The sequence below is a fragment of the Canis lupus genome, chromosome 2, assembly GCF_048164855.1.
Source record: "Canis lupus baileyi chromosome 2, mCanLup2.hap1, whole genome shotgun sequence".
NCBI lineage: Eukaryota > Metazoa > Chordata > Mammalia > Carnivora > Canidae > Canis > Canis lupus.
Genome location: NC_132839.1, coordinates 93,177,385 through 93,202,867, shown reverse-complemented (window position 1 = coordinate 93,202,867; position 25,483 = coordinate 93,177,385). Strand labels below are relative to the sequence as shown.

Below are 25,483 nucleotides of genomic sequence, written 5' to 3'. Positions count from 1 at the left end.
GGGGCACTTCCCATCGCCCCCAGGGGGACAGAGTTCGGGATCCTCCTGCCTGTCAGGGAGCGGCCTGCTTTCCCTCCTCTGGCTCCACGCGGCAGCTGCCACCCTGCCTGTGGGGAGGCAGTGAGCACATCCGAGGGGAAGCGGGGACTGTCCATCCCCAAGTGGCTCTGCTGCTCTGCAGGCGGGTGAGCCGGTCAGGGGCTGGGCCTGCACCTTCTTCTCTTCTGAGTCTTTCATGGTGTTTGAATTGGATTCTTGGGGATCCCTGGGTGGCTCAGCGGTTTGGCACCTGCCTTCGGCCCAGGGCATGGTCCTGGGGTCCTGGGATCGAGTCCCGCGTTGGGCTCCCTGCATGGAGCCTGTTTCTCCCTCTGTCTGTGTATCTGCCTCTCTTTCTGTCTCATGAATAAATAAATAAAATGTTTTTTTTTAAATAAAATGTTTTTAAAAAATGAATTGGATTCTCCCTTTTCCAAATTAATTAAGTGGACATAAATTTAGCACAGTTTTTAAAAAAGATTTTACTCATTTGAGAGAGAGTGAGAGCATGAGCGAGAAAGAGAGAGCACAAGCCGGGGAAAGGGCAGAGGGAGAAGCAGGCTCCCCGCCAGGCAAGGAGCCAGACATGAGACTCGATCCCAAGACCCTGAGATCGCGACCTGAGCCGAAGGCAGACGCTCAACCAATGGACGCACTGAGGCGCCCTGAACAGTTTTAAATTTTAAGAAAAGTTGTGAAGATCATGTAGAGTCCCAAATTCCTGCGCTTGATCCCCTATTAACATTTTCCATGAATATGCTACACGCGCCACACTGAGTGAACCAACGTGGATACATTTTTATTAACTCAGTCCATTCTTTATTCAGATTTCCTTAGGTTTTCCTTGGTGTCCTTCTTCTGCCCCAAGAGCTCATGGAGGGTATCACATATTTCAGGTGTCATGTCTCCTTAGGCTCCTCTTGGCGGTGGTATTTTCTCGCACATCCCTTGTGTTTCACAGCCTCGGCATTTGTAAGGAGTGCTGCTGTCAGTTATTTTGTAGAACATCCCTCAACTGGGGTGAGTCTGATGTTTTCCTCATGGTTAGATTGGGGTCATGGCTTGGGAGAAGCAGCAGAGCCCACGAGCAGGTCTCATGGCATCCTGCCGAGGACACCCAGTGTCGGTGCAGGCCCCGCTGTGAGGTTGGCCTGGAGCTCCCGGAGCTGTGGTTTTGTCACCTTTCTCCACCAAAAGCTGCTCTCTTGGCCCCTTTTCCAGCCTGTGGATCCTGCATGGCCGGTTTCTCTCCTCCGTCCTTGGTTTATCGGTGTGGGCTGATGGGTATTTGGTGTGTCGTGGGTCCTAGGGCGGCAGCGTGTCTGCTGTGCCCCCCGTGCCGCGCCCCCTCCGCCGCATCCTTGTGGGTTTGGGTCTGTCCCTCAGCACTTCCTTGCTCCCAGGCTTATCTTGTGTGTTTCCTGCCCCAGTCAGAGGCGAATCCTTTTTTTTTTTTTTTTTTTTTTGGTCACAGGTGAATCTTGATGATCTATTTAATTTTACTTTTGCTCCGAATGTGAAGAATTGGCTGCGGGAGAGGGCAGCGGACAGGCCATCCATCCATGGGCGGAGGCTCCAGCAGGCGCAGGCCCGGCCCGGGCGGGGGCGGGGCGGGGCGGGGCGGCGGGTGGGCCCGGCCTGGGCCCCGCGGGCGTCGGAAGCGCAGTTCCGGGCGACGGGCCTAGGGTGTGCGGCTCCCGCATCCCGGAGCATCAGGGTCCGGCCCCCGGGCGCCCCCGGGGCCTCGGCGGCTGTGCGGGCGGCTGTGCGGGCGGCGGGGAGCGGGAGGGCCGCAGCGGACCCGAGACCCCGCGCCCCAGGTCGCCCGAGCGTCGGGCCGCAGAGGGCCGGGCCCCGCAGCTGGGGCCGCAGGTGCACGACGTCGCCTCGGCCCCGCCCGGCCCCGAGCCCGCCGCCCCCCTCTGCCGTGCACAGACCCCGCCGGGCGCCCCCGCGCGACCCGGGACCCAGGGCGGCTGCTCCCGCCGCGGCCGCGTCTCCTCGGCCCTGATTGGCCGGCCTCCCGCCACGTGACCGGCTGCCCGGGGGCGGCGCGACCCGGCGCGCGCTTATTGGCTGAGGCCGGGCCGGGGGCGGGGCCGGGGCGGGGCCGGGGCGGGCGGACTGCGACTCCGGGGCTCCCGGTCCCAGCGCCCCCCTCGAGAGGCCGCCGCCCGCCGACGACCCCGGCCTCGCGACAGCCCGGCGACCAGCCCGCCCCCAAGCTCGGCCGCAGGCTCCAGCCCTGCCCCGGGCCACCCCGGCGCCGCCCCAGCCCAGACCCCCTCCGCCCCGCCCCCAGCCCCAGCCCCGGCATCGCCCCAGCCCGGCCCCCCAACCCCGCCCAGCCCCCAGCCCCTCCGAGCCAGGCTCCCAGGGAGGGACGGGAGGCGGGAGTGCAGGCCGGTGCAGGCCGGTGCAGGCCGGTGCAGGCCGGTGCAGGCCGGGCCACGCTGCGACAGGGGGCGCAGGCTCAGGGCTGGCGGGACGGCAGGAGCTGGCTCGCTGCGGATCAGCCGAACTAGACAAAACGGCCCTTAACTGGCAGCCCTGGGCACCGTGTCCCGCCAGCCCGGGGCTGAGTGGCTTGGGCGTCCAGCGCTCCCACCCGCGGCGGAGAGGAGGGGGCGTCCTCTGGCTGCCGCAGGAGCAGGGCGGGAGCACGGAGAGCTCGTCGGAGCTGGCCCGCCCGCAGGAGCCCGCAGGATGCACCGTGCAGGGGCGCTCGCCTCCTCCGGGGTTCCACATCCGCAAGGAGGCTCGGCGAGGAGTCAGTGTGGACCTAGCAAGCGCCCAGGGCGGGCCACGGTCTGCGCTCCGAGGGCCCAGGGCCCGGCTGTTCCGGTCGGGGTCCCCCAGGACCCGTCTGTCCCGGGGGCGTCTCTGCACCTGCTCAGAGGGGAAGGCCTGGGGCTCACCACCCTCTCAGCCCCCTTCCCCCTCAGTCTCCCGCACTTGGTCGCGTTTGGCCACCGTGTCCTCCGCTGAGAAACCTGCCGGGAGGAAGGGAGCTGCGCCACCCCCACGCCCAGAGCAGAGCGCCCGCCGCAGGCCTCTGGGCGTCGCACCGGCAGACACCGGCCCCAGGAAGCGCTGGCCACAGCAAGGCGTCCAGGCTGCTGCCCAGGACCCCGCCGTCCCTGCCAGGCCGCGCTGGGGGAGGGGAGGCTGCTGGGCCCGGGGGGGTGGGGGGAATGGTGTTATCTAGGAGGGGCCACCCTGGGGGAGGCCGGCAAACCCCAAGCACAGAGTTGGCACAGAGACTTCCGTCAGTGTTCTGGATCCAGGGAGGGAGGAGGGACAGCTGCTCCCTCCCCGGGGAGCAAAAGACGCCCGGGGTGGTCCTTGGGGCTGGGGGGCCAAGCTGTCCCCCGAGGCAGGTCCTCCGTCCCTTTCCTGACACCAGGCAGCCTGAGGCGGAGTAAGGGAGTGAGGGCTCGGGAGCGGCCTCCAGGGCACAGTTGTGGGTGCAGGGGCGCAGGGGGCAGGGCTGGGCCAGTGCGGCCTCTCTGGGGGCCCAGGCGGGGCAGGCTTCTTGACAGCACTTCCAGGCAGCAGTGTAGGGAGACCACAGGGACCCCGCCTTGCTCCCTGAAGAGAGGCCCCCAGAAGTGGAGCTCAGACGAGTCTCTGGGGATCCAAGGAACCAGGCACCTCGGGTGGGCTTTGGGCACAGGGACCACACGGGAGGGGGCCCCAAGGGGGCAAGCAAGGCTGCGCTGGGCCAGCGGCCCCTCCTCCCACCAGCCCGGGGTGGGCAGGCTGCCCTAGGGGGCGGCGGCCAGAGCTCCAGCAGCGCAGGGAGGGCTCCCTAAGGACACAGGACAGACTAGGGCAGGACCTCAGGACTGGGGCCAGCACAGTGGGACCTGGGGGAGAGAAGGGTGGCCCCCCAAAGGGGCTGGTCTGCCCTTGGACCATTGCCCTGGGGCTGCCTTGGAGAGAAGGGGGGTCAGGGCCGGGGAGCCCAGGTCCGAAGGGGCCCGCCCCCCCTCGCCCCAGGACCCCGTGCCCTCTGGCTGCCCAGGCGGGGTTGCGACCCCGGAGAGAAGAGCACACGGGGTGAAATCACTGGTGTTTATTGGCTGTGATTCCATCGAGGCTACACACGCGGCGGCCCCCCACATGCAGGAGGAGGCCAGGCGTGACGACGGAGGACACGACACCCACAGTCTAACTAAGCTCGGCTGCTCCGGGCGCCCCGCGCTGGGAACGGGACGCGGGCTTGGTACGAGCCCGCCCTGTGGGCTCCGAGCTGCCTTCGTGAAGTGTGAAAACAGCCGTTTAGAACAGACGTGGGACCGGGAGGAGTCAGGGGCGCGGGCGCAGCGAGGCGGCGGGGCGCGGGGGGCGCCCTCGCGGCCCGGGGCAGGGGGTGCGCGGTAGTATTGCGGTCTATTGTTATGGCTTGTCTAAGAGCGACGGGGGGCCACGCCCCGGCCCGCGACACGATGACGTTTCAATGTGGACAGAAAGGGCCCCGGGCACCGAGGCTGCGGCCTTTTTGTGACGATAAAACCCCCAAACACGTAAGACCTCGTTTACCTGAGATTCAACACATCGTGATGCAGAGGAAAACAAGGGTGGAGACACGGGGTTCGGGAGGCCCGCGGTGGTCCCGGGCAGGTCCGCCCCCCGACGCGCAGCAGGCTTCCGAGGGCGCGGAGTCTCCTCCCGGCTCTCCTCGGGGGTGTGGGGGTGCAGGGGCTGCGCCAGGGGACCCCCACCCAGAGCAGCCTCCGATGGGAAGGCCGGAGGCACCAAGTGGGGAGGGAGTGGGCTGCGCCCACGGACTCAGGGGCAGCGAGTTCTGGGGGCGAGGGCTGTGCTCCCACCCGGGGCGGGGGGATGACCCCCGGGCCTATTGCTGTGTTTCCCTTAGTCTGCAAGACGACCGCGTCCTGGTGTGGGCCAGAAGCAAAGCCTTCCGGGGCAGTGGGCCAGGCAGGGACAGAGGACGGGGAGAGACAGATGGACAATGAGCGTGAGGGGTGTGGGTGGAGGTGGGCGGCCGCAGGCGGGAGGACCCCGAGATCCCGCAACCAGCTGTCACGGCGGGGGTGGGGGCTCCCACCCGCGCCCCCAGGGAGGCTGCTGCTCCCAGCCCACGCGGCCTTCCCCCCACTATGGCTGTGCTCCTGAGTTTGGGGCGGACGAGCGCCCACCAGCGCGGGGACGGCGCACCGAGGGGCGGTCGAGATGCCGGCCTGGTCGGTGCCCGGACCTCGGGCACTGCTGGGTGGAGGGGAAGGACGGGGGCGGTCAGGGCCGTCCCAGCTCGGGGGGCCCACCCAGAGGAGCACGTGGGCGGGCCCGGGCCGCAGCACAGACCGCAGGGGCCCTGGGGGCGGGCACCCCTGCCCCGGTGTTGGTGGCGATGGCAGTGCGGGGGTGGGGGGGTGGCGCAGGCTCCCGAGGCATGAGCGGGCGTGGGGCGGGCAGATCTAGGACTATGGCTTATAGTGGCGCTGGGGGGCTGCACTCTGCTCCCGATGTCCCTTCAGGGGCCTCGCGGAGGTACAGGGGAAGGTAGGCGAGGGCACGAGGGGGGGGCTCCGGGCGCGGCGGGGGCCGGCAGCGCCCGCTTATTTCTTGAACATGTCCTGCAGCGGCCCGGGCAGGTACTTGATGACGGTGTCCAGGATGCTCTCGTCCTCCTCCTCCGGCTCGTCCCCGCAGCCCGGCGGGATGGCCTTCTTGGGCCTGGTCAGGCTGCCCTCTGAATTGGCCTCCATGGCGGCCTGGGCCTCCGCCTCGCGCTCCTCCTTCTTCTTGATGCCGTACTGGGGGGGGGGGGGGCGGGCAGGAAGGAGGGGTCAGCCCGTGAGCAGGTCTCCCAACCCCAGGTCTGGCTGGGGCCACAGTCCCCGGGAGGGCTGGACCCTTCCTGCGCCTCGGGATCCCCCCAAGAGGCGGTGCCCGTGGCCGAGAAAGGGCCGCGCCAACTGCCGCCAAGACCCTGGAGGACAAAGGCCCCACCCAGGAGGGTGCCTGGGGGGGCAGGGGGACCCCGCCAAGAATGTAGGGGCGACAGTGGAAGCCGGAGCCGGGGGTTGGGGAGCATGTTGAGAGCAGAGCAGAGAGAAAGGTGGGTCCCTACTGGCACCAAAGCTGCGGCCCCACCCCAACCTGGCCCCCCCACGCGGCCACCCTGCGTGCCCTCCCAGGTGCCCTCCCGGGAAGCTGCCACCGTCCTCAGCCTGGGCCCGGGTCCTGCAGCAGCGGAAGGGACAGGCAGGATGCGTGCAGGCAGCGGAGGAGAACCCACTGCTCCGTGGCTGGGGCGCCCACGCAGCCCAGACCCCCGGCTGGGAGGTGCCGTCCCACCTCAGGCCGGCCACGTCTCCCTACATGCAGCGGTGACCCCGCCCCTGCCCGTGGACAGCCCGTGGAGGAGGGGGCGCGGTGGCAGCTCCAGGTGGAAGCCCCGCAGCCCCACGCCTGGACATCCCGGACCCCTTGTTTCCGTTTTCCGGCCTGTGTCTCTGCCCCCGGAGATCATCCAGGTCTCCCCTGTGTAGTAGGTGGAATGGCGTCCCCCCAAGACTCATGTCACCCCGAACCTTAGAATGTGCCCTAATTTGGAAATAAGGTCTTTGAGCTGCTCTTAGGGTAAAGAGATGATCCTGGACCCTAAATCGGTGAGGATTTCCTTGTAGAAGAAAGAAGAGGCCAGAGAGGCCACATGCAAGTGGACAAAGGCCGGCTGCGGGCGCAGGGCACTGAGGGCCACCGGAGGCCACCAAAAGGGCACAGGAAGGACTCCGGGCCGGCAGCCCTGCCACATCCGGATTCGGACTTCTCCCCAGAGCAGAGAGCACGAGCGTCAGAGAGCCGCATGGGGGTCCTGGGCGGCCTCGGGGCTGGTGTCCCGTGGGGGGGCCCAGTCGGGATGGGGACGCCTGAGGTTTTGACCCGCACCCGAGGGAAGCGCTCGCAGGGGTAAAGCGGGACAAGCAGGGTCAGTGTGCGCATCGGTGATCGTCCCGATGCCAGATTTCTGCGGGCACCCCACAAGCACAGGACCCCGGGCTCAGGGAGGAGTCTCTGTCCAGGTTGGGACCCGGTTCCTGCTCGGCTCTCTTTGCCCACCCCTCCCGAAAAAAGTGGATTCTGGTTCTGGTTCTGGGGGCAGGGGCTGGCTCTCCAAAAAGGACCTTCCTCTGCTCTAGGGTTTCTGGGGGGCTGGCTGTGCCCCCCAACCCACTGATGATGCTGAAGGAAACGTCTGCGCCCGTTTCCCCGAGGCCGCACTGGCTTCAGGCCAGGGAGGTGACGGCCACTGTGGCAGAGGTCGCCGAGGAGGAAGCCGTGCTCTCCGCCCACCCGTGGCCAGAGCACAGCCTGTGGCCTCCTTGGGCACCTGCTGCAAGAGGGATGAGGGGGCCCCCGAGCAGCCCACAGGCCCCTGTGCACCCTAGGGGCGCGGGGAGGGTCTCTGAGGGGCACAGGAGGGCACCCGGCACATGCACCAGGTGAGCGTGGACGTCAGGCCAGCCAGCCGCACGGACTGTGACACCCCCTGACCCCGGCAGCGGCCCTGGCTGGGAAGGGGCCGGACCGGCTTGGAGCCCCCAGGGGCAGAACACGGGCAGGAAGCAGGTCACCTGGGGAGAGCAGGCTCCTGAGGACGTGGGCCGCCCGCAGATGCCCGTGTGCTCAGGGAACACTTGCGCTTCCACGAGAACACGCCGTGTGCGGTGAGCAGAGCAACCCCGACCAGAGACGCGGCCCACGAGCGAGCGCGGCCTGCGGTGTTGGGGCTGCCCCTCCGGCCACCGGGGAGGAGACCCCAGGCCGGGCCACCCGGCGAGGCTCCCCCAAGGTCGCAGTTCTCTGCAGGGGTGCGCCGCTGCGCCAGGCTGGGGTCCCCGCGGAGGTGCCCGGCCTCACGGGGCCGCGGCCTTCAGAGCCGCTGGTGACCCGCAGCCACACGCTCCTGTGACACCCACCCGTGCCTCAGCCAAGCCTGGGGAGCGGCAAGCGATGCGTGGGCTTGGCGGCTGCAAGCTGAGGGCGGCTGGGCGGGCGGCACCCACGCAGGTGCCTCACCTGTGGCTCCTGGACCCCGCAGCGGGGCCGTGAGGGGGCGGACAGAGGGATGCTCCACCCACCAACCCCTGAGATGAGACACCCTGGGGTGACGTCGCCAAGGGCCCTGCGCGCCCCAGAGGACGCGCGCCTCTGTCTGCTGGAGCCTGGGCTGGGCAGCTCAGCACCCCGTTTTCCGGCCAGCCCCACGAGGCCTGGGGGCATGTGGCTCCAGGGAGGGCCGGAGGAAGTCAGGTGCCTGGGGGCCAGGTGGGTCACCTGCGGGAGTCACACCTCAAGGGCAGTGTGCCCACGGGTGGGCGCGGGGGGGGGTAGCCGGAGGAAAGGGGCAGGGTCCCCTGGCAGGGGGAAGGACGCACTGTGGGGCAGACCTCCCAGGAGCAGGACCTGGGGCTGGGCCAGGCAGTGGTGCTGGGGGTGCAGCGGGGACCAGGTGCCCCCGTCCCGAGCAGGCGCGGCGTCAGCTGTGGCGCACACACCCTCCTGCTCTGAGCCCCCCCCCCCCCGGGCGGGCTGCATTCTGGAGGCTGGGGCCACAGCGCTGGGAGACCTGGGCCCCTGGGGCTGCAGCGTCCAGGACACGTCAGACGCCGCCCGGCCTCGGACCCACGCGTGGGGGCTCACCCGTGTCCCTGTCTGCCCGGCACCACCGCCACCCGTGCCAGTGCCCGCAGGTGACCACCGTCTCAGCTCTGCAGCCGCACAGGGCAGGCCCCTGCCGGCAGAATCAGGACCCCAGCAGGCGCCCCCGCTCAGCCCCGCCGTCCCTGCAGGAGGACCCTCCGGGCACAGGTCCCACCTCACCCGCGACAGCGGGAGGGACCCTCAGGCTGGGCAGGTGAGGAAACCGCGGCCGGCCCGCCCCGCGACCGCAGGAAGATGCCACGGGGCCCCGTGCCCACAGGAACGGGACTGGTGCACAGGCCCGGCCACGGGGTCCCGGGAGGGGAGCTCACACGGGGCGACCGGGCTCCGAGGGCGCGGGGCCTTGACGGGGCTGGGGAGCCGGCTGCAGGACCCCAGCTGCTCCCGGGAAGGGGCTCCCACGTCCACCACCACCCGTTCTGTTCCCACAGAGTCCTCTGCGCATTCATTCATTCGCTCACTTCCTCACTCATTCACCAGCTCGGCATCCGTCGGGGGGACATGGAACGGCAAAGCCCTGAGTGTCCCATAAAAGTAGGCGGGAAGCAAAGCCAGCGGGGGAGGGGGCTGGCGCATCAGGGGGAGACCGGGGAGAGGCCAGGGCAAAGGCCCTGGGGCACGGTGGGCCTGAGTCACCACAAGCCTGGGGCTGACCCCGGGGTGAAACGGGCGTGCACGCGGAGCGCCAGCAGGGTCCCGCCGGCAGGCCTGGGCCCAGGGCAGGCGCTCCCTGGGCAGCAGGCCGCCCCATCGCACCCCAGGGGCGCCGAGACCTGTCCAAGCACCGTGACCTGTTTGCAGGCTCGAGGGTGAGGACACATTGGGGTGACCACCTGGGGCAGCTGCGTCGCTGGACGCAGGCAGACGGACAGGGAGACGTGGGCCTCAGACACGGGCCCCGGCCCGCCCACCCCGTGGACGACACCCCGCCCGGCACCTGCCGTCCTCGTCCTGCCCCCCGACCCGTCCCCATTCCCCGCCCCAGCCACGGCCTGACCTGGGACCGCAGGGGGACCAGCGCACCGGGCAAAGCCAGGGGAGGTCTCTGCAGGTCCCCAAAGGCACCCAGGGAGCAGTGCTGGGTGGCGAGGTCTGCCATCCGCACCCCCACCGAAGCCAAGGCCCTGTGTGCCCCGGAGGCCTGCAGCCACCCCAGGGGCGCCCCCCAACCTTGGGGGGCCTGGCTCGTCCCCCAGGTGAGTGGAGCTCTCCATGCCACGCCTGCACACCGCACGCCCTGCAGGGCCGGGGCCACGCAGATCTCCTCCCTCGGACCAGGAGCCAGGGTCATAGGGTGAGGGGCACCAGGGAACCAAGCAAGGCAGCCCCCCCTCCCCCGCACCTGGGCCCGGCGACCCCCAGGGGTGCCCGGGAGCACGGCCCTGCCCATGATGACTCACCCGCCAGGGCCCCGGGCGCCTACCCGCTGGGGGGCCTCCCCCTAGAACCTGGGGTGGGGCAGGTGAGAGCCGCTCCGGGACGCGCGGGGTGGAGGCCGCAGACCACGGCCGGTCCTGGGGGCCTGGAGACCCCACGAGAGGACAGGACCCCCGCCCACCCCCCAGGGCTCTGGACGGTCCAATCCCAAGGTCTGTTCCGTGGAGCCGGCAAAAGGCGGGCGGAGGAAGCCCAGCACGTCCCCGTCCCCAGGGCCCCGCGTGTCCCCCCCCCCACCCTGTCCCCAGCCCCGTGCCCACCTTGTCCCGGATGCCCTGGCGCATGGCCTCACGCTCCGCCTCCATCTTGGCGTACTTGGCCTTGCGCTCCTCCTCCTCCTGCCGCAGGGCCTCCTGGCGCTCCTCCTCCTTCTTGGCCGCGTCGGGGTCCTTCTCCTCGTCACCCCCCAGCATCTTCCCCATGTCCTTTGTGGCTCCTGCAGACAGGAGGCCGCTCAGTCCCGCCAGCTCCCGTTGGCTGCGCTGCCCAGGGAGGGCCCCCCCAACCTCCCCCCTCCGCGGTCCTGGGGTGTCCTCCTGTGTCTCGGGGAGGGGGAGGCGGTCTGGGCGGCAGGGGGCAGGGCCGCACGCGTGTGCCCGGGAGCCCGGGGCCGGGGTCTCGTGTGCAAGCGCAGGCGGTGCAGGTGCTGGGGCCCTGGGTCTGAGCTCCGAGGCCGTGGTCGGCAGCACCGGGGCCCCAATTTCTCGGCGGCACCAGACGCCACTTTTGTCACGAGCTCCTGATTCACGGGCAACAACAAGCACGTCCGCCGCCGCCCTCCGTCCTCGGCCCACGGGACACACGTGGAATTACAGCCTCGGGGCTCAGCCGGCACCCAAGGCTCCCAGGGCGCAGCGCGAGGAGGGGCGGCCAGCTGCTGGGGCACCCCCACCCTCAGCCCCTGCCCTGCGGGTGCAAGCCTCCACCCTCTGACCCGAGGAGCCCACCCAAGCACTGCCCCAGGTGAGCCGGTGGGGTGCACTTGGGAGCCCCAGAGACAGGCTGGTGGGGGGGGGGAGCCGCCGTCATGCCCCCGTCCCCAGCCTGCTCTGATGCCCATCGCCGCCCCGCCCCCCTTCTCCCTGAATTCAGGGCCCCACGTTGGGACCTGCGCCCCCATGTTCGCGGGAGCGCGGACCCCACCCTGCCCGGCCCACACCCCAGCTCAGGACGTGGCGGGGGCGTCCCAACCAGTGCTGGGAGGGGGTCGGACGGGAACCCGCAGCACCCACACAGAGCACCCCTGCCCAGACCCCTGCCCCAGCTCTGCCCCCGGGCCTGCCCCTTCCATGCCCCTGCTAACATGACGGTCCGTCTCCTCCCCCCCCACGCTCTGCAGAAGTCTCCAACCGCTTGGGGGGAGGCTCTGGTGTCCCCCTTAGGCACATGCACCTGCTGCTGTTCCGAGAGCTCACGTTCCAGAACGCTGTCCACCGCTCCGACCCGCTGGGCACCCTGCATGCTGGTCACTGGCGTGGGTGCGCCCACCTGCGGTCCACCCTACACAGCAGGGACCATGCACACCTGCGCGCTGCACAAGTGAGCACTCATCTCCGGAAGTTCTCCTGGACTTCGTCTTAGGGTCACAGAAGCCACCCAGCTGGTCCCAGGGCTGGTGCACTCCGAGCAGCCCTCCGACGGTCGCTGTGATGCTCGGTCAGCGCGGGGGCGAGGCTCCGAGGCAACCACACGCTTTATTTGGATGTTGTCACTTTTCCCACTAATGTCCCTTTTCTCTTCCAGGATCCCATCCCGGGAAGCACATTACATTTAGGTTAAAGTCAATTTTTGAAAAGAGAAAAGTATTTTTCACCTTGAAACAAACCTACGGTGAGAATTATAAACTGTAACGGAAAACTAAAATTTTTCTAAATAAATAAAGTCACTTGTCACGTTCAGGGTCGGGGAGTTCCACAACGCGCTGCCCGCTCCCCGAAAGTGAGTCACGGGTCAGCGCAATCTCCGTCGCACCCCCAAGAGGTGAAAAGGAAATTGTGTGAAATCTGACAAGCGAAGGGTTCGTGGGCGGAGAAGCTCGGGCCGCCCGGCCCGGAGAGCCACTCGAGGCAGGGGCCGGCTGCGCGGAGGTGCAGGGCCCAGGAGGTGCAGGGCCCAGGCGAGGCCGGGCCGGGGACTGCGTGACAGGAAGCACCTGGCGGGGTGCTGCGGGCCGAGGCACGACCCCGGAGTCCCGTGCGGCGCCCGATGGGAACCGGGATAAAAACGAGAAAACAGGCGGCGTCAGGCGGCCTCATGCCCACAGGCACCATCACGGGAGATGATGCTCTAATTCGTTGGTCGCGGGGTCTAGTCCGTGTCTGCCGGGACCAGCCGCCGGCTCCCGCTGAGCCCCGACACCCAGAACACCTGGCACGCCTGGGTGCTCAGATACCCGCCAACAACCAACGCCCACATTTTAAAAGATACGAATGATGCTCGGCCACCAACAGAGCAGGCAGGGCGGGGACTCAGCCCCACGGACCCCTGGCCCCTCCCAGGGTGGGGGGACACGGACAGCTTCGCGCTGTCCCTGGGGGAGCGTCCTGGAGCTCTACTGCATCTCGTAAGGAAAAAAATGAGGTCCCCCCCCGGGGGTGCTCAGTGGGTGAGCATCTGCCTTGGGCTCAGGGTGTGACCCTGGGGTCTCGGGATCGAGTCCCGCATCGGGGTCCCCGCAGGGAGCCTGCTTCTCCCTCGGCCTGTGTCTCTGCCTCTCTCTGTCTCTCTCATGAATAAATAAAATCTTTTAAAAATAAAAAAAGGGAATAAAATAAGTATTACTAAGGCACCAAGCTGTCCCCCGCCCACCGCCTCTTTCCCCGCTGACGTGGTCCGTACCTATGATCGGTGACGCCCAGGGAGAACCCACCGCAGGGCATCCTGGACTAGCGCAGATATGGGACGATGCTCCAGCCACAATGACTCCAAAAGCAGCAAATCCTCAGGATTGGCCCTAACCAAGAAAACCTCAGAACATGTGGGTAGAAACCGTCTCCTCGGATGCCAGGGTTGGCCGACGCTGGCACTCCTGGTGGGCACGCTTCACACGGTGAAGGTGCCAGTGACACCAAGACTGGAGCCCGCCTGCGTGCGGTCCGCGCCGTTCTCCCCACGGAAACGCCAACAATCCATCCCCTTCTTCGTTTGGGCTTGGGGCCACGTTAACCCTCACGCGGCAGTGCCCACGTCGGCGACCCGATCCCCCGCCGAAGGGAAGTGCCCTCACCATGCGTCTGACGTGTCCGGGGAGCTGCAGGCGGCACAAAGGTCATCAGAGGGGAGGCGTTCTCAAGCGAGACAGCGTGTGCCGGGGGCGCTGGGGAGGCGCGCCCTCTCGGGGTCTGGGGAGAGGCGAGGTCGGCGCCGGGGCTCGCAGTGCGACAGTCGCCAGCACGCTGTGAGCCCGCTGTCCTCAAGGTGCTCAGAGCAACGGGGGCACACTTTATGCCGTGAATATTTCATCACAGTAAGAAAAGGGGAGCATAAATTTGAAACGACCTATAATCTTACGTCTGAAAAAGAAACGTCAGGCTGCAGAACTGACCTCAAGGCGCTGGCAGAAGGGCGGGCCCGGCGGCGGGAAAGACGCAGGTGGGACACCCGGGGAAGCAGGAGGAAACCCCACGCCCGGCCTCGAGCGCAGGGGCTGGGTGGTCGCGCCGAGTCGCCACGGCCGCCGCGCGTCCGGAGCCAGAGCAGGCCTTGACCCAGCAGAGCCCAGGGCTCCGAGGCCGGCGGCGCCCTCAACACGCATGTTCCTGGGGCGGCAGGAGCGCTCGGCCGCCGCCGGGGGAAGAACGAGGGGCGCAGAAGGCGGCGGTGGGAGCGGCCCACACGAGTGGGCGCACCGGGCCGCTTCAGGACTTGGTGCTCAGGCACCAGGGGCGGCAGGTCTGGGGCCACAACACTGGAAATGAGGAAAAATGTGCGGGAAAACGCTGCGGACCGAGAGGACCTTAGCGTGACCAAGTGATACGTGGTATCCGAATACGGCTGAATCGTGAATGAAGCGGATTTTCTAAGACACGCCGTCAAAAGCTGAGAAGTGTGTCTAAGAATTCACAGATGGGCTCCTTCAAACATTCAAGAAACAGATAATTCCAATGATATTTAAACTGTTCTTGGAAAGGAGAGAAAAGAAGGAAATTCCTCAGGTTATTTTTGTGATATCCGCATAAGGACGATGCCAGCAGCCGGCAGAGAGCGACCGTGGGCAGCCCCCACTTCCCCACTTCAGCAGTGCGACAGGCGACCGAGGGCGGGGGGGAGTTCCAGAGGAAACAGCACTCGTGATGGGGGGGCCCTTTTAGGGAAGGAGACAGGGTCCCGCGTCCAAGACCATTGCGCTCCTCAGGCCCCACCGCATGCTCTGCAGGCTCAGAGGCTTCCCCGCCCCAAGGCCCCGTGCCCCGTGCCCCGCCCCCCGCGCCCGCCCCAAGTCCCCGTGCCCCGCCCCCACACCCGCCCCGCCCCAAGTCCCCGTGCCCCGCCCCCCCCGCGCTCGTCCCGCCCCAAGTCCCCGTGCCCCGCCCCCCGCGCCCGCCCCGCCCCAAGTCCCCGCGCCCCGCCCCCACGCCTACCCCAGACCCCTGCCCCACCCTGGCCAGGGGCAGGCAGGTGCACCTAGCCCTCCCCTCCCCCTCCCCCTCCCCCTCCCCCTCCTCTGAGCGCCACCCTGCCGCCTCAGCCGGAAGCAGCGCCCTTGCTCAGGGTCTAGGTTCACAACAGCTTCACGCAGGCCTGACAGTCTGCCCATCACGCGTTTGACACACGTGCACACGCACTAAACCATGGCCGCAGTCAAGCTGGTGGACACGTGCGTCCCCCCAAAGCATCCTCACCACAAGCCCCCCCACCCCCCAAGGCGAGGTGGGTGTACCTCGGTTGCCCGCGTAGGACGTTCGAGGTCCCCCCGTGGCGTTGCACCACGCACACAACACCCAGCGGTTCCCCCTTCTTGCCGACGCGCGGGCCCATCGCATGGACGCGCATCCGCCCCTCCCGTCCGGGCAGGTGGCGTCACGTCCAGGGCACCTGCTACCACACGCTCCACGCCTGGCCTGGACCCTGAGCCGCCTGCCACCCACCTACAGGCTGTGCGTCAGCGTGGACTCGGGTCCATGGCCGTGAGTGTCCGCTCACTTCTCAACTGGCTGCTGGCCTTCCTGTTACCGGTGGGCAAGAGGCCCGCGTACATTCTGTACACACGTCCGGTTTTGTCTTAAAGATGCAGCTTCGGGTTTTCTTCTTCCCGTGTCCTTCACATCTGCTCTGAATTTTATTTCCTTTCTTATTTTTTTTTTAAGATTTTATTTAGTTGAGAGAAAGAGGGAGCACGAGTGGGGGGAGGGTCAGAGGGAGCCTGAGGTGGGACTCGATCCCAGGACCCCCGGATCCTGACCTGAGCGAAGGCAGACGCTCCACCCCCGCGTCCCCCAGTTTACAATCCTTTCTCGTTTGCCTTGAGAATCTTCCCAGACCCACGGCTCATTCAGAGGCACGTTGTCCAGTTTCCAGGCACCTGGGGGGATTTTCAGGTATCTTCCTGTTACTTTTCTTGCCCCGTCCCCCATTAGGCATGACTGAAATCCTTCACGTTCCTGACTTCGTGCTTTACGGCCCGGACACGTTCTGCCCTCGCACGTGTGAGCAGAAGGCACACCTGGGCTCACCGGGAGTGTTCGCACGCCAGGCAGGGTCGGTGGTCCTTGTGCGTCCTTCCTGCTTCTCCGTCTGTTTCATCAACTCCTGAGTGTCTCACCTAAACCTGAGGATTTGTCTATTTGTCCCTTTGCTTGTGTCGTGAAGCTCGTGTCTGGGGTAGAAACAGTGGACACCGCGACATCCTCTTCCTCCGTTGGCACCTTCGGCGCCAGGAGCGGCCTCCTTCGTCCCTCTACCAGCCTCTGCTCTGGAACCTACTTTGTGTGCTGTCAGCGGATCCACACCAGCTTCCTTTTGAGCAATACGAGCACGGTCTATCTCTTCCACCTTCTTACCTTACCCTGCGTATGTCTTTATATTTGAAGTGAGTTTCCTGCCGGTGGCATAAGGTTGGGTCTTGGTTTCCGTGCCACCTCCCAGTCTCTGCCTTTGGGCGAGCGTGCAAAGGGGCCTGGGCAGACGGGCCGTGAATCCCAGCTGCGCGATCCGTCCGAGCAGAAAGGAGGCTTGTCGGAGAGTCACCCCCAGACCACGCGGCTCTGCTCCCACCTAACAGAGCCCCAAATAAGCCAGGGGAGAATCAAAGTGTCTCAGCAACCCGACCACATTTGGAACGAAGCTCACAAATATATTTAGGAAAACAAAAATATCCCGCGCAGCAGGGTGGAAGTCAGAACGTCTGGCACCCAGGGAACCGCTGGCAGACACTCCGGGCACTAAGCAGGTACCACACATGACGAGGAAGCCACCCAAGCCCGGGCGAGCCGACTGCGCACGGACATACGGGGGAACACCGGACCGCTGCAGACTCCAATGGCAAGTAACAAGCACGGCAAAGTGTCAGTAAATAAGAGAAAATTCACCTAAAATGTATAAATCACAATGTGGCAGCTATAAGGTATCCAAAAATTGCATGGAGTAAAAGAAAGATGTTGGATTAAAATCAAGATTTTAAAGATCAATTTAAAATAAGCGCATTTTATCTGTTTGACCAGCACTAGTCCTACGAAACCGTGCGTGGGGAGCGGGCGTGTAAGGTGCATTATGGGGGGGCGCAGGTTGGCGTGATCCCTGTAGAGAGCACTTGGGGAACGCGGGTCACAATTCCAGCACCTCCTTGAACACGAGCCACAGAGACTCCTGGACAGCGAACCCCCCCCCCCCGCGCCCCGACAGGATCGGGCCCGCGCCCCTTACCCTCCGGGGAGAGAGCAAGCCGGCCACTGCCCACGTGGCGCGCCCGCCACCTGGGGCCACTCCGGCTCCGACCGGGGCCTGTGGCAGCTGCGCCCCGGGGCCCTGGGCCCAGAGCCGCCTGCCAGCGCAGCGCCCGCCTTCCCCGGTGGCCTCGACTCGGGCGCACCCTCGTCAGCCACATGGGCCTCCCCCGCCTCACGACCCCTGATGCCCGCGCCTGCTGGGGGCCAGGCAAGGGCGTGGGCTCCAGGCTTCCAGGGAGGACGCGGCCCCGTGAGCCACGCGGCGCCAGGCCTGGGACGCTGGGCGCGGCTTGGGCGTGGTCTCCGGGCGCCCACTCCCCACTCGCGGGGCGCCGGCTCTCCTGCGATGCCCGCCGCGCGGCGGCCGAGGCCGGGCCCCGCCAGCCCCTGCTCTGCCCAGAGGCGCAAGGCCCCGGGACGGGGAGGCCCCCCACACATCCAGGCCCGGATCTCGGGGCGCGCCGGGCATGTCCCCTGCGAGGGGGCTGAGGGGCAGGGCTCGCGGGCAGACAGGGTGGGGCCGACTGGGTGCTCGGCCAGCCCCACGCGGGGCAGGAAGCCGGGGAGGTGGGCCTCCCACAGCCTCCCCCCTGACGGCAATCCAGGGCAGGGTGCTCCCTGCGGGGCCACCCTCCTCCCAGGGCCCTGTCACAGCTGCCTGACCCGGGTCCCCACTCCTGAGTCCCCGTAGGAACTGGCACCCAGCATACAGCACCCTCGGCACCAGGCACCCAGCATGCAGCACTCTCAACACCCACAGCCAGCACTCAACTCACAGCACTGAGCACCTGGCACCCAGCACCCTTAGCACCCTCAGCACATAGCACATAGCACTCAGCACCACATACCCAGCGTGCAGCACTAAACACCCAGACCCAGCACTCAACACCAGCACTGGCACCTAGCACCCAGCACCCAACATACAGCACCTCAGTACCTAGCACCTAGCACTCAACACCAGGTACCCAGTGTGGAGCACTCTCAACACCCACACCCAGCACTTAACACCCAGCATTGAGCACCTGGCACCCAGCACCCAGCATGTAGCACTCAGCACGAGACACCCAGTATACAGCATCCTCTGCTCTCAGAACCAGAACCCAACACCCAGCACTCTCATTACCCAGTATTCAGACACAGTTTAACACCCAGACGCCAGCAATCAGTACCCGGCACCCTCAGAACTTAGCACAAAGCATTTAGCACCTGGGACTCAATAGATGGCACTCAGCAGCAGCAGCACCCAGCACACAGCACTCAGAACCCAGAACCCCAAGCCTTCTGCTGGGTCCTGAGCAGCTGTCTGGCCTCAGTCCGGTTGCCACAGTTCAGTCAAGCCCACTGGACCCAAGGGGGCCTCCAGGGTGGAATGGGGACCCTCCCTTAGGTTGCCCCTAAGAAACGGAAGCCAGAGCTGTGGACTGAGTCCTGAGAGGGTAGAGAAGTCATTCCCCGACTCCCCACCCCCGGGAGATGAGAAAAACGGGAGCAAGTCTAGAGAGCAGAGATTTGGGGACACTTGGGGGCTCGGTCAGGCAAGCACCCGAGTCTTGGTCTTGGCTCAGGCCGTGGTCTCATGGGTTGTGGGACAGAGCCCGCGTGGGGCTTGCTGCTCAGCACAGAGCCGGCTTCTCGCACACCCCTCCCCCAGCTTGTGCTCCCTCTCTCCCACGTAAATAAAATCTTCAGAAAGAAGCAGACGATCTTTAAAAGGAAAAGAAAAGAGACTCACAGAAGCCCGACCACAGGCAGGAGGAGAGCAAGGGCTGCGCAGACCCCAAGCCTCCATCCCTGCTACACAGGAACAGAGTGCTCCCCGCCCCACACCTGGGGTGCTCTCCCCGCCCTGCCCCCCAGAGCGCTCCCCACTCCGTCCCTTCCAGAGTGCTCCCCGCCCCCGCAGCAGAGTGCTCCCCACTCCACGCCCCCTCCCCGAGTGTTCCCCACCCCACAGCAGAGTGCTCCTCACCCCACCCCTCGGGAGTGCTCTCCCCCGCCCCCCGGGTGCTCCTCTCTGATCCACGTTGCCCTTGGCGTCTGCCTGGTCTCGGGCTCACTCTGCTGGTTTAAGGCCCAGCGTTAGATGCGCAGCGACCCCGAGCAGGCCCCCGCGGCTGTGTGATCACTGAGAGCCCCTCGCACGGGAGCTCCTACAATGAACGCTTTAATCCCAACCAGAATTCCTGCCAACCAACGGAAATAAACGACTTTCTTTCTCGGCTGACGTAGAATACATCCACTTTATTCCCGTTCGGGGGCCGAAGCTTTATAACCGAGGTGTAGCTTAACCAACGAGGAGCACGCTGTCCTGCGGGGAGGGCTGTCCTTCGTGGTTAGGGAGAAAAGGCCGTTTCTCTGAGGTCTTTCCAGCCTCTGAGAGACGTGGGATAAGCGGGTCTCTCCCGAGCCCAGGGGTGCCCACCCTGGATGGCTGTTGGTGTTCTGTCACCCCCTTGCTGCTGGCTGCCCATGGAGATGCCCCGCTCTCGAAGACGAGCAGGGAGGGATGCAGCCCTGCCTTGGAGGACTCGGGGCCTGGGGCCGGCCTCTCAGATCAACTCCACCTGATGTGCCCCAGGTACCGGGGCAGGCGGTCCAACACTGCCCACCTGGTCGGGAGGGCCTGTGCCACCCTGGCCTCACCCTCAGGGTAGGCTCCCGTGGGTGGACACCGGGGGTCCAGCAGGACCAGATGGGCTCTCAGCCTGCCCGCAGCTCTGACCCGGGTCCTAGAGGGCAAGGTAGGGAGCGTCCGGGAGGAGCCCTGTGACCTGACACTGGCACAGCCAGGAGTCACAGAGCCAGCGGGAGGGGTGCTCGGGATGCTTAACAGAAGCAGGTGCCAGACCGGGGGGTGGGGGGGCCCTGAAGGAGGGGCTTCTCTGGCCAGGGCTCCCGGCCCAGAGGGACACTCGCCTGCAACCCCCCTCTCCGTGTGAGCACCAAGCTGGGAACCCCGGCAGCCCTGCCACATCTGGGGGCCGGCCCCCAACAGCCCCCCAACCGTCCCCGCACACGGTGTACAGACCGCCGCCCCAGGGCACAGAGGCCCCCGACCACAGCGGCCCCCGGAGGCTCCCCCTGCCATACGTGTCTGAGATGCTCTCCTGTCCACGGAGGGCTGGGTGACGGTGCCCGGGTCCCTCCCACGCCCCCGCGGCTGGCTCAGCAGAGCCGCTGTCCCCTCAGACGCACGGGCCTCGGGCCGGGGGCCGCTCAGCCCTCACCCTGATGCCCTGAGCACAGGCCCCAAGCCCTCCCACTCCCCGGAGAGAGCAGCCTCCCCAGCCCAGGCCGGCCCAGGCTGAGCGCCCCAGGACTCGGGACAGTGACCAGGCCCCGGGGAGCCCAAGGCAGGGGGTGTCCCGTCACGTCCTGCTGTCTCCATGAGGTGCCCCCGGCTCATCTGTGCACCCTCGAATCCCAGCCCAGGTGCCCCCTCGTGAAACCCTCCCCCGCCCCACACCAGCCCCGAGCACCCGAGCCTGCTCTGGACGTGGAACAAGGCACCCGAGGCAGGGCAGCAAGACAGCTGGCCGCGAGCCAGTTGTCGGGCCTGACTTAGCCTGCTCGCGTCTACACCCGCCACCGACCTCGGTACCACGACAGCCCCTGCTCTTGACCTCGTGTGACTATAGCTCCAGGGCCATCGCCACTTCCTGGCCTCGGGGAATCTGCTTTCAGATCACAGCCTGGAGCCCCAGCCCCCCGCCGTGTCCCGTCCACCGCCATGACTCTGCAAGGCCCTCTTCTCTGAGGGACTGAGCATCCAATCTGGGGGGAGTCCCAGGGTGGCCCCAACGGGACCCTCCTCCCCGGCCGCGGTGTCCATGGGGATCCCATCTGACTTTGAAGGAACCAAAGTGCCCCTGGGTCACCCCACAAAGAACCCAGCCCTGAGGGCAGACCCTCCAGGTCCGCTCCGGGGGCCCAGGACGGAGGGTCTGGGCAGATCCTGCCCCGGCAGGCAAAGGAGCCCGGGGTCGTGTGTGCCCCGCCCTGTGGTCCCGCTGCCTACCCGCTGCAGGGAGGCCACCACTCGGGGCCGCCCCTCGTCCCGCTGCTCAGTCCCTGGGTCCAAGGATAGCCCCCTCCCGACGGGCAGGCCCCTCCCGGCCGCCGGGCCCTGCCCTCCCTCTCCCCCCGGGGCAGCCCCGTCACCAGGGCCACCCCGGCCAGCGCCCCCTCCCCTTCCTGCCAGTAGCAGGTGCCTCGCGGCCCCAGACAGACCATGGAGGACAGAGCCCTCACCGAGGGCCGCACAGCAGCGGTGGCGGCGGCACCAGCAGCCCCCCGGCCGGGCTGGGCTTCAGCGGGGCTGCATGCAGGGACGGGCCATGGGGAAGGCTGGGGTCTCCGGGGACGCCACCGCCGTCCCATCTGCAGCCGAGCTCCTGGCCCAGCAGCCCCTGAATTTCGGGCTGGCGCTGAGTTCGTCACCCCCGAGCCTCAGGGTGGACCCGGCCCTACAGAAACAGCTGCTCCTGGGGCCTGTGGGTGCCCCGCTGCTCTGCCTCTGGACACGGCCTGCGCAGCCTGGAGCCGCGGCTGCCACCAGGCCACCCCCGAAGGCTCCTCCACGAGACACGTGGTCAGGACTGCACAGCAGCCCGGCCGGCCGGGGACGGTCTCCCACGGCCACGGCCACGGCCCCGGGAGGCTGCGTCCAGGCCCTCGTCCCCGCCGCCCCTCCTGCCACTGGCCTCCCTCCGCGCGGCGGTGTGGCCTCTGGGCGTCCAGCCCTGACTGTCTCTCGGTTTGTTTCTGATACATCTGTCTGTCCATCTGTGTCTCTTGCCCTTGGGTTCGTCCGTCTTGATCTCGGGCCCCCCATTGCCCGCAGGTCCCCAGGCAGCCTGTGCCCCCCTGTCCCCTGCTGACCTGCCGCCTGCCTGCTCCCTGTGTCTCGGGTCTACCTCTCTAAGGGGCCTCCCGGCACCATTCCTCTGGGTCTGGGTCCGTTCCTGTCCGTCTGTCTGCACGCACTCATCCTGAGAGGCCAAATGATGCCCGTCCAAGGAGGGAATAAAATACAAGGTCTCACCGGGGAAGCCCGCACGCAGCCCCCAACCCCAGCAGGGGGTGACAAGTGTTGGGAGCAGCACCTGGCTGGGCCACCCCGTGACGGCTGCAGACAGGGTGCTCCAAGGCGCCTCTGCCCCCCTGCAGCTCCCACGTGTCCCCGTCGCCGCCGCAGGAGAAACTTTGGGCTGACATGGAACAAAGGGAATCCAGGCTGGCAATTACCCAGCTAATTTCAGCCATGTAGACAGCCAAATCAGATATTTCAGGTTTGTCACAAACCCACCTCAGGGCCTGAATTAGCCACCTAATTAATTATCTGTAACAGCCTGGGACTGGCTGGGTGGAACACCGACTGCTCCCGGAGCCAGGATGCTCGTCCCTGAATCATGTCCTGGTGACGTAATCATTATAATTAGACTCAACCTGCAGCCTAGCCTTGACCACAAAATCTCCGGGAACGTGGCCCCAGGCCAGCCCCCAGTGTCTTTCCACTTAACTCACAGCGGCTGAAATGCGGCGCTTCCGCCAGGGACAAGCCCACCCCTGGGGCCCCGGTCCTGGGCCTGGTGGCCCTGCCATCCTGCCCCCCACCAGTGGCATAGCAGCCCCCCACCTCCAGAAGCAAGGCCCCGACCCCTCCTGCCGCTGCAGCAGCGCCACGAGGTACAGCACCTGACTCATGCCAGGCTGCGAAGGCGACCAGGTCAGGGTGTGGCCCACAGAGGCCACCACGGGAAAACACCCGGGACGGCGGTCAGGTACCGCTGCAGGCAGCCGCGGGGAGCTGATGCAGCAGCCGGGGGCGCTGGGGCACACGGGATGGCTGGCAGGCCCCACGGCTCCAGCGCGACGCACCCAGGCCGGTGGGGACCTCAGTCCGTCGCCCTGCCCGCCTCCTGGGCCAGGGTCTCTGGCCACGACACTGTCCTTTTGAACCAAACAGGCACAGGATTCCCTTCAGATACGAGCCAGCAGGGTTCGACGGGCGGTCCCCCCACGCTCGCTCACGCCAGGACACACACCGCTGCACCACCTCTGTGGAAGGGGGCCAGGGATGCACGGCCACCGTGGCATCTTCTCGTGCCCCTAGGTCCCACTGGCCCTGGCTCGCTGTGCCCACTGCTGCCCCCACCCCGGGTGAGCCCACTGCCCCAGCTCTAGCGGCCTCCCGCCTCCCCTGCTGTAGCCACTCTACAGCTTCCCCAGGCTCTGCTCCCCAAGAGCAAAGCCCCCATGGGGCCCACCAGACCCTGCCAGTTGCACTTGGCCCTTGGCGCCCCTGGCATGCACCCTGGGCTATCCTCCCAGAGGAGAGGGTGCTGCCGCTTAACCATCGACCCCTAGCCTCGACCCCAGCCTCAGCGCGGCCTGGACAGCTCTGCCCTGACCACAGTGTGCCAGGCTGCGTCCTCCCCCACCCCCGGGCTCTGTCCTGAGGAGGCTGGTGGGCAGGTGAAGCCCGAGGGGGACCGTGTAGGGGAGTGTGCTCTGCGAGGTGTGTGGCCAGCGACCCCCTGGGAACACGATGCCCCTACTCCCTACCTCCCAGGGCCTGTTTCATCACGAACTCCATGACGATGGCTTTGATTCCTCAGCGGCTCCTCCAAGGGTCAGAACTCACACGCAAGTGTGGCCAGGAGTTCTCTGCTGGGGGAGAGGAAGTGGTCACAGGTCACCCCGAGCAGGCTGGGGCGAGGGCGGCTTCTTCATCCCTACCTGCCGGCCCCTGAGCACGGGTCTGTGGTCTGAGGATGGCCTCACAGGTCAGGTTCCCACCTGAGGGCCGGAGCTGACACTGACAGGGACAGCGGGGGCTGGGGCTTCCACCCCACACCCTGATCCAGGCACGTAGATCCCAAGACCTGCTCCACCTACAAAGTGGTCTCACCTGGTCCCTGGTTTTCTGAAACCAGCTTATGGTGGCTACTGCGGGGATGGGGATGCGGCGCAGAGCCCGGGAGAGCACAGCTCCCAGGAGCCAGGCTGCCTGAAGCCCGGTCGGGCCCAAGGGGTGTTTGAAGGTGACTGGCTCTTCCGCCTCCTTGCTGGGCCCTGGGCCACAGGGGTGGGGGGCCACCTAAGGGACGAAAGGACTACGGAGGAGTGGGGCCCGGCCGGATGCCCCTTCAGGGAGCTCCCCTCGGCTTCTGACAGGAGTCCCAGGAGACCAGGCTGTACCCAGGGGAAGTTCTATGCCCACTGCCAGCAGCACGGCGGAGACTGGGGTGGGAGACCCCGAGGGAGGACAGGGCGCCCCCACCTGCGCCTGCGGGGCCTCCAGGGTCCAGGTCGCTGAACTCCGGTGCGGAGGCGCTGCCTAAACCAGGGGCTGCAATGCTCCCCCTCCCCGCTTGTGGGGCCTCTGGGGCAGGGCAGCCCAGGGCTGAGATCCAGCGCTTTCGGGTGTTCTCCTCCCAGGAGACCCGCGCTCCTGCGGCCTGGGGGGGACCGGGGGGGGGGTGCTGGGTGGTCGGGGGGGCCGCCTCCCCGCGCGGCGCTGGCGCACAGGGCGCCCTTGCCGCAAAGCAGATTCTCTTCCAAACTTCTCCCCTGGCTCCGGAGGGGGTGGGGAAGCGGGGCGCAGCCACAGCCAGGCTCGGGGCGCCGCGGGAGTCCCCCAGGCTTGGGCCCGCTCCCGCTGCCGCCGCACCCCGTGGCTTTGCGGGCGGGCGAGGTGCCGAGCGGCCCTGGGGCGGGGGCGCGGGGGGGCGGGGAGGGGAGGGGCGCGAGGGGCAGGAGCCCCGACCGCAGCGGGAGCGAGGAAGGGGCCGCGCGGGGCCGCTTCAGCACCGAGTCCGCGGACAGCGCCCGCCCGGGGCCGGGGTGCGGGCGGGGCGGCGGGGGTGTGGGGGGTGTAGGGGGCGCTGGGGGGCCTCCCGGGGCCGGGGTGCGGGCGGGGCGACCCGGGGGCGGGGGCGGGGGCGGGGGCGCTGGGGGCTCCGCCGGGCCGGGCCGGGCCGGGCCGGGCGCGGCGCGGGGAGCGGGGGCCTTGCCGGGGGCCGCGGGGTGCGCGGCGCGGGGGGAGCGCGGTTACCTTCCCGGGCCGGGCGCGGCGGGCGTGCGGTCAGCGGCGGGGCGCGCTCGGGCCGGCGGGGTCCATGTGGCGCCGGGAATGCGGCGGCGGCTGAAGGGCACGGCGAGGAGGGCGCGTCACGTGGAGGCGCACCCGCCCCCCCCCGCCCGCGCCGAGCGTCACGGCGGGGGCGGGGCCGGCGGGGGCGGGGCCGGCGGGGCGCGGGGCGGGACCACGGAGCCGCCCCCGCCGCCCCCCGCCCCCGCCCGCCCCGGAGGCCCGTCCGCCCCGCCCCGCCCCGCGCTGGGAAGGGGCTCCCGCCGCGCCCACGGGGTCCCGACCCGGGCGAGGCCCCTGCGCGCCGCCCGCGACCCCGCGCCGCTCCCGG

The 25,483-nt window shown here is 67.4% G+C and overlaps 2 protein-coding genes and 1 long non-coding RNA gene across 8 annotated transcripts in view; 1 reads left to right on the top strand and 2 right to left on the bottom strand.

Annotated features, from left to right (window-relative positions):
- The window catches only part of PCGF3 (polycomb group ring finger 3), a 72,286-nt gene extending 60,215 nt beyond the window's left edge, over positions 1-12,071 (top strand). The window contains exons 2-5 of one of the 2 annotated variants that reach the window (XR_012023169.1): positions 6,699-9,270; positions 9,538-11,136; positions 11,513-11,829; positions 11,917-12,071. The gene's annotated coding sequence lies outside the window, so the exon portion shown is untranslated. Of the gene's footprint in view, positions 1-6,698; positions 11,137-11,512; positions 11,830-11,916 lie in introns of both variants that reach the window. The other variant, XR_012023167.1, reaches the window with a different exon arrangement.
- Positions 4,103-25,274, bottom strand: CPLX1 (complexin 1). 5 transcript variants are annotated; one of them, XM_072810110.1, is made up of 4 exons: positions 25,117-25,274; positions 23,625-23,729; positions 10,434-10,609; positions 4,103-5,822 (listed from the first exon to the last, which is right to left on the bottom strand). In XM_072810110.1, exons 2-4 carry the CDS (start codon positions 23,653-23,655, stop codon positions 5,625-5,627), a joined length of 405 nt encoding a protein of 134 aa, XP_072666211.1. In that variant the 5' UTR covers positions 23,656-23,729; positions 25,117-25,274; the 3' UTR covers positions 4,103-5,624. The 5 variants fall into 5 exon arrangements, with proteins under 5 accessions (XP_072666211.1, XP_072666218.1, XP_072666235.1 ...); XM_072810117.1 differs by having other exon boundaries at positions 23,625-23,726; positions 25,117-25,270; XM_072810134.1 differs by lacking the exon at positions 25,117-25,274 and adding an exon at positions 24,343-24,478.
- Positions 11,975-14,556, bottom strand: LOC140623663 (uncharacterized). The gene is made up of 2 exons (XR_012023205.1): positions 13,012-14,556; positions 11,975-12,916 (listed from the first exon to the last, which is right to left on the bottom strand). It is a non-coding gene; the product is annotated as an uncharacterized lncRNA (long non-coding RNA).
- Positions 25,275-25,483: the final 209 nt, after the last annotated feature.